General features: G+C 55.8%; 1 protein-coding gene across 1 annotated transcript; it reads left to right on the top strand.

Annotated features, from left to right (window-relative positions):
- The first annotated feature begins 321 nt into the window (after positions 1–321).
- Pax1 (paired box 1) lies at positions 322–7558 on the top strand. The gene is made up of 5 exons (XM_063247932.1): positions 322–595; positions 923–1552; positions 2952–3094; positions 3455–3677; positions 7467–7558. The coding sequence occupies exons 1-5, from the start codon at positions 322–324 to the stop codon at positions 7556–7558; spliced, it is 1362 nt and encodes a 453-aa protein (XP_063104002.1).
- Positions 7559–10070: the final 2512 nt, after the last annotated feature.

Raw genomic sequence — 10070 nt, 5'->3', positions numbered from 1 at the left:
TCCCAAGCTAGAACTAGTGTTAGTACCAAGAAGCTGGAGGCAGGAGAAGGATCATCACAGGCCCAGCTGGGCTGGGGACAGTTGTGTTCCTGGAGTGTGTTGGGGGGGGGGGTGGCCAGAGAGGGTGGAGAAAGCGGAGGGGAGGAAGACACCCAAAGGGTAGCGTTAGGGGCGGGGAGGGGGCGCCCCGCGCAGTGACGGTAACCAATGAGCTGCCAACTCGCGCGTCTGCAGCGTGACCGAAGAAACTGACGTGGAGGACACGTCAAATTGATTCCCGCACGCGGTAGCTTCCCGGTCAGACGAATTTCTCCCAATCGGATGAAGTTCACCCTGGGCCTGGGGGCGCGGGCGTGGAGAGTGTCCTGGGCGCGGGCGGAGGCGGCGGCGGCGGGTCCCGGGGCGGTCGGCGGCGGCGCGCTGGGCGGTGGCGCAGTGCACGTCTCCGGCCCCCGGCCCGGGCGGCGCGGCTCTCGCCTAGCGCGCGCGCTCCCTCTATGCCTCTCCGGCGGCGGCGGCGCAGCTCTCCCGGACCGCTCCGGGCCCAGCCCCCGCCGCCCCGGCGCCAGGCTGCCTGCCGGCCGGCGCGCCATGGGTAAGGACAAGAGGCGGGCAGGCGGAAGGGCGATGGGGTCCCGGGTCTCAGACAACCCACACTCCGCGCGTCCCCAGAACTCGCGGGCAGTTGCTCAAGTTGGGGAGGGGGTGTCCCCAAGTGGACGCGCAAGGGTCGCGACAGGGAGGAGCGTGCAGTGCTCCCTTCTGTGGCCGCACTTCGGGAGCCAGACCCGAGCTGTTAGCCGGACTCAGCTGTCCGGGAACCCGCGGGTCGCCTCGAGGCTGCGCCAGGGTGCAGCCCGCCGCCAGTGGCTAACCCGCGGCGTTTTATTCTCCCTGGCTGGCTCTGGTCGGCGCATCGCAGAGCAGACGTACGGCGAAGTGAATCAGCTGGGCGGCGTGTTCGTGAACGGCCGCCCCTTGCCCAACGCCATCCGCCTGCGCATCGTGGAGCTGGCGCAGCTGGGCATCCGACCCTGTGACATCAGCCGGCAGCTGCGCGTCTCCCACGGCTGCGTGAGCAAGATCCTGGCGCGCTACAACGAGACGGGCTCCATCCTGCCCGGGGCCATTGGGGGCAGCAAGCCGCGCGTCACCACCCCAAACGTGGTCAAACACATCCGGGACTACAAGCAGGGGGACCCCGGCATCTTTGCTTGGGAAATCCGCGACCGGCTGCTGGCCGATGGTGTCTGTGACAAGTACAACGTGCCCTCCGTGAGCTCCATCAGTCGCATCCTGCGCAACAAGATCGGCAGCCTGGCGCAGCCCGGGCCCTACGAGCCCAGCAAGCAGCCGCCGCCCCAGCCCGCGCTGCCCTACAACCCCATTTACCAGTACCCCTACCCCACCCCCGTGTCGCCTACGGGCGCCAAGATGGGTGGCCATCCTGGGGTCCCCGGCTCGGCAGGCCACGTCAGCATCCCGCGGTCCTGGCCCTCAGCGCATTCGGTCAGCAACATCCTGGGCATCCGGACGCTGATGGAGCAAACAGGTCAGTCCCTCCTTTGCCCTGCAGCAGCGCACCAGGGACCGCGCTGCCCGCTGCCTCAACTGCTTCAGGCACAGGAGAGAGCTTGGGGCTGCCAGGGAGCTGGGGGGCTGGAACTTCTGTGGGAGCCCTCGGACATCTTGAACTTTTAATGACAAATATGGAAAATATTTCCCAAACGGAAGAGCTGTTGCCGACTGCCAATTAGGAGGCTTGAAATCGCGCTTTTTCAATTTTGCAAAAAGAATGCAAAGCCCCAATGCCAAATCTGAACCAAACAAATTGCCCAGGTCATTCTGAGACCCTTTCTTTAGCTTTTGGGATTCCTTGATATTTCCCAAGGGTTCTGTCTCCTCTGCCTGGGCCAAAGAAAGCGACCTAGCACTAGCATGCCTTTTGGCCTGGCCTAGCTATTCTGTGGCCTCTAGCTACTCTGAGGCCTTGCAGGTTCTGGAGTTGGGTTTGTGGGTGCTGGCACCCTCAGGCTGCAGCTACCACCCCAAACACTTGCTATTCTTCACCTGAAATTAAAACTCCACAACTGTGGGTCATCTCTGGTGGAGGAGAAAGAGACAAGTTTGGGACAACTTTGGTGTCTGTTCCGGAGGAAGATATATGTGGGGTCGAACTAGATCTTTTCCCCAGCCTGGGTGGTGTTTGTTCTCTCATGCTATGTGACTTGGTGGCAGGGCAGAAGCAAAGGCATCTTAGCCTAGGAAAAAGGCTAGAGGACAAGGAAGAACCTGCAGAGTCCCTACACCAGTGAGGTGAGCTTCTGAGGCTTAGGAGGGCTGCTTCTCTAGGTGACCAGACTGGTCAGGGTGGTCTGGTACAGGTGGCTCTGCTAGCCTGCACTCAATGGGGGAGCTTCGCTCAGCTTCCTGCCAGCCTCCCTGCATGCAGCCCAGAGCCAGGTGCTGCTGGGGGTCTGCATACAGAGATGATAGGTTTGCTAGGAGATAATCCAGGGTCAGATTGTCCCTTCTGCACACTTCTTTAGACATTAAGAAATACACACTATTTTGTGAATTTGAACTTAGACCTTTCTGGATCCTGTATCAGTTGTGGTTGCAGCCCTAGTCTGGAGCCCTGGGCCTGGATGGGTCATGAGGGCACTGTTTCGTGGGAAGCGGGTCTCAGGCTGCAGGGATGGAAGAGCAGGCCTTGTGCCTCCTTTCCACTTCCCTGCTCCGAGGGAAAGCAGTGCCAGCTGCTTCCCCCTTCCACTTCCCTTCCAACTGCTCGGGGAGCATTTATGCACTCCTAGGGCTTGCGGGGGACATGGGTGTGTGCTCACGCTGGATGCCTACCAGTAGTTGCAGGTAAGGGTGACTATCCAGGTTGGAGGACTGCATGTGACCAGCACAGAGGCGCTTCCTCCTGACCCACTGTGTCCCTCCAGGCGCCCTGGCCGGGGGTGAAGGCGCTGCCTACTCCCCCAAGATGGAAGAGTGGGCAGGGGTGAACCGAACAGCCTTTCCCGCTGCGCCCGCGGTGAATGGGCTTGAGAAACCGGCCTTGGAGGCAGACATTAAATACACCCAGGTAACCGGAGGCAGAGGTGGGAGGAAGGGGACCTCGCAGGGAGAAGGAAGAGGAAAGACCGAGGCCTCTGGCAGTGTGGCTTTCCTTCCTTTCCTGCTTGGTTAGGGAGGCAGCTTCCGGGGACAACTTTGTTAACTAAGTGGGGTTCCGGATGCCCGACCTCCTGGCCAAACGCTGATGGTGGATACCTTGACTTCCTCAGTGTGTATTTCCTTTCATGACATTTGGGTAGATTTTACAAATCGCTTGGCCGCAAAGTCCTCGAGAGGCCTCGCACACTCGATTGCCGATTGCCGGGGCGACCGGGAGGCGGAGGCGGTGGCGCTGGCTGCAGGGTCTGACCGAGCCTGTCTTCCGCAGTCGGCCTCCGGGCTCTCCGCCGTCGGCGGGTTCCTCCCAGCCTGCGCCTACCCAGCCTCCAACCAGCACGGCGTGTACAGCGCGCCGGCGGGCGGCTACCTCGCCCCGGGCCCGCCGTGGCCACCCGCGCAGGGACCCCCGCTGGCGCCGCCCGGGGCCAGCGTCTCAGTGCACGGCGGGGAGCTCGCCGCCGCCGTGACCTTCAAGCATCCCAGCCGAGAAGGTGAGGGGCACGGGCCTGGGCGGGTGCAGTGGGGGAGGAGGGGGCTGGGGAAGAGGAGAAGGAGGAGAGGGAGAGGGAGGAAGGCTGGGCTTGGCGCTGGGCACCAACCCTTCCCTAACGCTGGGTCCGCGCTCTGGGAGCGCGTCGTGTCCTACAAGAGCGCCTGCAGTCGGACTGACAAACAGACTCCGGTCCTGCCTGCCTGGGCCAAGTTCGCGCCGGAATCACCCCGCACCTCCAGCCTCGCGGAGGTCTGGGGTGCCCTCCACACCCGATTCAGCGCTCTGTGAAGCCGTGCTTTCCGTGGAGCTGTCCTGGCTCTTGAACTGTAAGGCAGAGTGGGACTTTCACTGGACCCACACCTAGACCTTTCCAGTGGTCACTGCTCCCCTGCTCCTCGGGTTCTCCAAGGTTTTTTTTTTTTCTCCTTAATCGGGGCCTAGTCTGCACCTTAGATTATTTTTCTTGAGCACATTGGGAAGGAGAGCCTTTCGGTCACATGTCCCTAATTCTAGACTCTGTCTGGCTGTGTTTTGGGGTCCTTTCTGAGACAGTGTGACTGGGACTTCTGCATTCCTTCTCCTCTTAACTCTTGGGCTTCCTCTTCCTCGAATCTGTTCCCTAGTAAGCCCAAGGATTTGGGTTTAAAACCAAGGGATTCCTGGGATTTAATAAAGGGCCAGCAGTGACAGGGACATCAATTTACACTGCTCTTTAGGTACTGGTTTTCCTTTACTTTGGGAACCACTCACCTGCCCTGGAATTTCTAAATAGGGCTGGGTTTGCTAATTTTGAAGTTGCCTGTGTTTAGATTCCAGTCACCAGGAATTTGCAATTTCTCAGCTCTGGGGTAGAAAGGGGGTGGGTGTCACCTCAGGAGGTCCCAGTCCCATGGAGACTGGCCTTGTCCTGGGCTGAGGGGTGTTCTGGATCACAGCAGGGACCCAGGGTACCTGCCCTGGCACCTGAGGAGATGGTGCTAGGTGGTCGGGCAGACAGGTGGCAGGAGAGGATTCCTTCTTTAAAGTGCTTCCAAGTAGACTTGGTGAGGCTGAGGGACCGCATCTTCGGGTGGTGTGGGGTTGAGATGCTGTCCAGAGCAGGGACCTGCAGAAAAAGCAATTTTTGTCTTTACACTTTTCCTAGGCATTGCATGTCTTGAGATAATTAAGATAGTGCTCATTGCCTGATAAATCTGAAAAAAGAAAGTTCATGAAAATTGAGAATTAGAACTCCTTTGCAACTTGTTTTAAAGAACAGAGTAATGCCATGGCACCTGTAGAGAAAAATCCCAGTAAATTTTAAAATGGAGCCCAAGAGCCCTCACACAGCTGATGTCTTGTCCTTGACTTTCCCTACCGTCTGTCCGAGCCAGGCTGTCTGCTGAAATCAAAATCGAAATAAGATTTACGTCTCTGCAGAAGTCACTTAATTGAGCAGGTTCACTTGAACTCAAAGAATCTATCTGTAAGTTCAAATCATTTCTCCTGGATTGATTCTTAGAAAAAGCAAGAACCCGCTGTGTTTCTCTAGATTTAGTCATTTCCAAATTAGCCACTGGGGCATTTCAAATCTAGAAACCAATCAGAAAGTGTAAAAGAGACCTAAAAAGATCAGTTCTAAGTCTGTGATGGCTTCTAGTTAATTCACAAAGGGAGGAGACTGTGACTTTCGGATTCCTCCGTTGGTTTTCTTTGGTGAATACAGTACCTTCTTGCTCCTCAAAACAGACCCTCTGAGCAGTGCTGTGCTCCGGTGCCCTTCACAGTCAGATCTGCTGCTGTTAGGAAACATCTCACCATTTTCTAAGTCCACAGCCATGAGAAGTTAATACTTCAATGTCTGATCCTCACAATTATTTAAAAGCTTCAGCAAAGGGTCATGGAGTGGCTCAGGCCCATCCCTCACAGCAGATTTTCAAGTTGGCGTGCAAGTGCTTGTGTTGGAGGAACACAACAGCATTCACTGTGCATCTACTTTCACAGCAGGAGAATTACATACACACTGGAGTAGTGAATTTCTACTCTTCATAGGGAAGGAAACCTGACTGCAAAGGCCTCCCTTCTCTAGAACTGTTTTTTTTTTTAAGACAAAGTAATACAAATCATTACAATTTATTTTAAAACTAGTTCTTAAAAAATTAATGTCTTTAACTAAATCTACCCCACAAATCAGACTGCTGTCATTACTTGTCATTCAGGTTATAATGATAGGGATGGCATTTCCTAAGTCTCTTTTCAGCCAAAAATACTTTCGACCACCTCATGGGTGTGTAAGACACACACAGTGTTATCCATCTGTCTAGCTGTGTGTCCTCTAAATTAGATGAACACCTAACAATTACTCCAAGGGGCGCGTAATGGTATGGCAAAGTAAACATCACAACTGATTCATTTTTCCTGGAAAAAGATGAGGAGCCTGATCACTTCTCATCCCCTGCTGGAGCGGACAGACAGGAGAGTCCACTTCTCTCCAGATGGTTTTCTGTGGCCAGGGTAAACGCCATCCCCTGGAAAGAAGAAAGATTTGGAAAGATACTGCATTGTGTATTAGGGAGAAACTGTGATTTACATTTGCTAAGGAAACTGTTCAAGGATCTCTGTTGGGGATTAGTCCTCAGAGGATTGTAACTGAATTTTGTCAAGGGCTCTGGCATCCAGTGACCCTGGGATCCCACTGCTGGTCTGGAGCTCATATGAGCCAGCCCTTGGGTTACCTTTTGTCCATAGCAACCCTAGCCTGATGTTTAAGATACAACCCTGCTCCCTGCTTAGTGACCTGTGGAACTCCGAGGCCCAGGCTGCTGAGGCCACAGGCACCCCTGGGTCCCTCAAAGGGCTAAGGGGTGGGGTCTTCTGCCAGCCCCTGTGTGTTTTCAGCCAGTGCATAGCTCTCGCTTACCTCTGAGGGATGTGGCTAGGCTAAGACACCTCCTCACCTTGGTTTGGCTTTCTGAAGAGGTGCAGCCTGAGTGGGCATGGGGTAGAAAGTAAAGGTTCAGTGCTGTCCCTGGCTGGGCAGTCGCACTGTTTAGGAAGGAGAGCTTAGAGGCCATGAAGGCCAGGGGTCAGGTGGCTCTGTCCTGAAAATGTGTTAAGATTTCTTCGAAAACCTGTGTTTTCTGGGCCCTGAGCGTCCCTCCAGCTCTCAGGGTCACAGTAAACTGGCCTGGGGATGGGAGGGGGAGAGCTGCAGGGACAGTGACTGAGGTGCCTGGAGCTAGCCCTGTAGGCAGGACTCTTTGACCGAAAGGCAGGGAATTAAAAAGAGGTCCCTTCCAGTGCAAACAGCATGTGCTCCCACTGCGGGAGCGCTGGCTCTGGAAGGAAAAGGGGTCGTGCACGCCGGCATCACTTTCTGGCTTCCAGTAGCACAATTTGGCCCCTTCCCCAAAGCCAAATAACAGCAGCAAGCAGGACACCGCCTGGCCTAGCGAGTCCTGAGTCTTAATCTGATGCCCCAAGGCCCGGCACGCGATGGTAAGCACCTCTGGTGTCCCCGACGTCAGGGACTAGGAAGCCTGCTGTTCGCTACAACTACATTCTGCGACCCTTTCCTCTAGCCCCAGCCAATCCGAGCTTTTGCCGCAGCGCCCCGCACTTCCTCTCCCCATGGTGAAGGCACCGGCGTTCACCCGCCCAAGCTTGGGGCAGTGGCTGGGCAGAGACGCAGGTGCCACCTCTGAGTGCGCGATCCTTGTGCCCTGCCCGGCGCCCGAGAGCCCCACGCTCCGGATCTGTTGCTAGTGCCACCCGCAGTGACCAGTAACGCCCTGTGCTTCCTCCGCAGGCCCGGATCGGAAGCCTTCCAGCCCCAGCGGCAAAGCCGCGGACGCCCTCAGTAGCTTGCACGGACTGGCGCTCCCGGCCTCCTCCTCCTAGGGCTGCAGGCCCGTGTCAGTGGTGGAGTGCGGTGGGGACAGGCCCGGGGATCCGAGAACCGGAGCACCAGAGAACCTGAGCACCCGCGGAGCCCAGGACCCGAGCTCCCGTGGAGCTCGCACAAGGAGCCGGCTGCCCGGCCTGCTCCGGCTCCCGGCGCACATCTTGCTTGGCTGGCTCCTTGGCCCCCCTGAACTTGGGCTGCAGAATGCGGGCCCCCGACGCGGAGGGTCCTTCTTGCACAAGGCCTCCCTACGCTGCTGGCCTCACTGCACTGCCGGCCTCAAGTTCCCCGTTGTCCTCCTCTGGTTTTTCTCTCTCCCGCTCGGCATCCCGCCCTTATTTCCTCAGTCTCACTGTCAAAGCCCAGGCCTGGGTTCCCCTCATTTGTAGGGCAATCCCTGCCCGGTTCCCCCAATCCGGGAAAGCCAAGCTCACGCTGTGTGCCCCTTCTCTGTGCCCCCAGTGACCCCTCCCAGGGACCCCCAGCTCTAAGGGAAGCAGGCAGAAGCCACAGCCTTTATTTTCTACTTTTATAATGACAATCTGAACCTTAAAGGACTGTCCTCACCTCCGTTTTCTCAGCGCCTGGGCTGGGCTTCGCTTTGCTTCTGAGCTGATGTCACTCCATATAAGACAGGGTGGGTGTCAGACGCCATTGGGGCTTTCTGTGCTGACTAGAAGACTGGGGTCCTGCGCACCCTTCCACCTGCACCCGAGCACTGGGAGCCTGACAGTTGGTGAGCATGTCAGGGTGGCTTTGGGTGAAGCCCAGTTGTTAGTTTAGAACACAGGGAAACTCATGTGGATTGCTTCTGGGTACCGGGTTAATTTGGGGCTCCTGGTTTGTAAGGGGTTAAAACACCAGAAAACGTCCCTGGAGTGACACAAGCTGTGCACCCCTGTCAGGTCAGGAGCCATGGTGGTGGGACCCTGAGTATCAGGCAGTTTTGTAGTCATGCAAAATACAGCTGGTGAGACTCAGGAGTCCCCTGGCTGCCTTCAAATAAAGGAAAGCATCTGATACTGGTGTGGCGAGGCTGAGAGAGTCTGTCAGTGTCCTGTGCATCCTTACGTGGAGCCCCTAACCCCAGTCCAGGGGTGTATAATGAATGCAACAGAGGAAACCATTGCTTTTCCCATGAGCACTTGCAGCCAGGTTGGGCAGCAGGTGGGAGAGAAAAGAAAAGGGCTGGTGTTGGTGATGGGGTGGGCAGCCTGGTCCACCTGCGATGCCCTCCTCCCTTCCCAGCCTGGCCCTGGGGACTGATGTTGAGAGACAGTGTGCAGAAATTCTTCCCAAATGAAGTGAATGCTCACAGGAACAAGGTGGAACAAGGCGTTGGGTGACAGTGGAGAGTTTTCCCAGACTGCTCTCACATTCTGACAGCCAAAGGAAGCTCTCAGGTTACCCAATAATGTAGGGGTTTTAATTACAAAGGAGTTCCTGGGTGACTGATTTCTTTGCATGTTTTGGCTTTCTGAAACCCATAGAAGAACTTTCAGATGGGTGCCTGGATGTTTCTGCTTGCAAGTGGAGTTTGGAGCCATCCAGAGAACCCCTGGGACTCGTGTCCTACCACACCTCTGCCCAGCTTAAGACACTAGTCATAAAACAAACTGCCTTGTCAGAACAGATTTTTCTCTGCAGGTTTTCAGTCTCTTGCTTTAAAAAAAGTTCCACATCATAGCTAGGCGCTGAGAGTAGAGCTTTGCTTCCTCTCTGGATCGTGCACACTGCAGGGCTTGGGATAGAACCCGGTGCCACTTCTGTGGTTGGGCTTAGTGGGTTTCAGGGTAGCAGACCTGGGAAACACAGTCCAGGCTGGTGAAGATGCCTGTGTTTCAAGTGTCCCCTGCAGTGGGAGGTGCTTTCCAGATGTGTCCCCAGTTCTTCCCATGTCCCATGGCTACCAGTGAGTCTTTCAGAGTTGTGTGTCTCTAAGGACAGGTGGCTGTGAGCCACTGCCCAACAGTGTGAGACCCAGAGGGCCACAGACAGTCCCAGCAAGCCTGGCTGGAAGTCTGGCTCTGCTTCCTGCCTCAACCTCCGTGTCCCTTCTGCAGTGAGCACCATGGCACTGTTGCTGCTTCTGCCCACTGGAGCTGGTGCTGTGTAGCTGGGGTGTGGCTCAGGGCTACAGTTCTTGCCTTGCACACACACCTGCACACAATATGGATGGGGTAGGGGGACATTTCTAAGGGTGCCAAGGGGTTCAGTATTGAACTATCTTTCAGAGGTTCCTCTTGAATGATGGCATCACGCATGCAAATGGGTTCAGGGCCTGCAGAGTCCTTCCACGGGCAAGCTGTTGGATTTGAGAGTCATTCCTGAAAGGCTGTATGTCTTTGCATTAGTATTTGCCTGTTATTTTTAAATTTAAGAATAATTTTTTAAAAACCTCAGAGACATACCCAAAAGAAAATTAACCAAGAAAGACATTCACTTAGATAGCTCTCTGATAGTTTGGAGAGAATAAGTATAATCCATGTCCCTGACTTAAAATCCCAC

The sequence above is a fragment of the Cavia porcellus genome, unplaced genomic scaffold (assembly GCF_034190915.1).
Source record: "Cavia porcellus strain 051 isolate PalLab524CR breed Dunkin Hartley unplaced genomic scaffold, mCavPor4.1 scaffold_5, whole genome shotgun sequence".
NCBI classification, from domain to species: Eukaryota; Metazoa; Chordata; class Mammalia; order Rodentia; family Caviidae; genus Cavia; species Cavia porcellus.
This window is presented reverse-complemented; position numbering and strand designations above follow the sequence as displayed.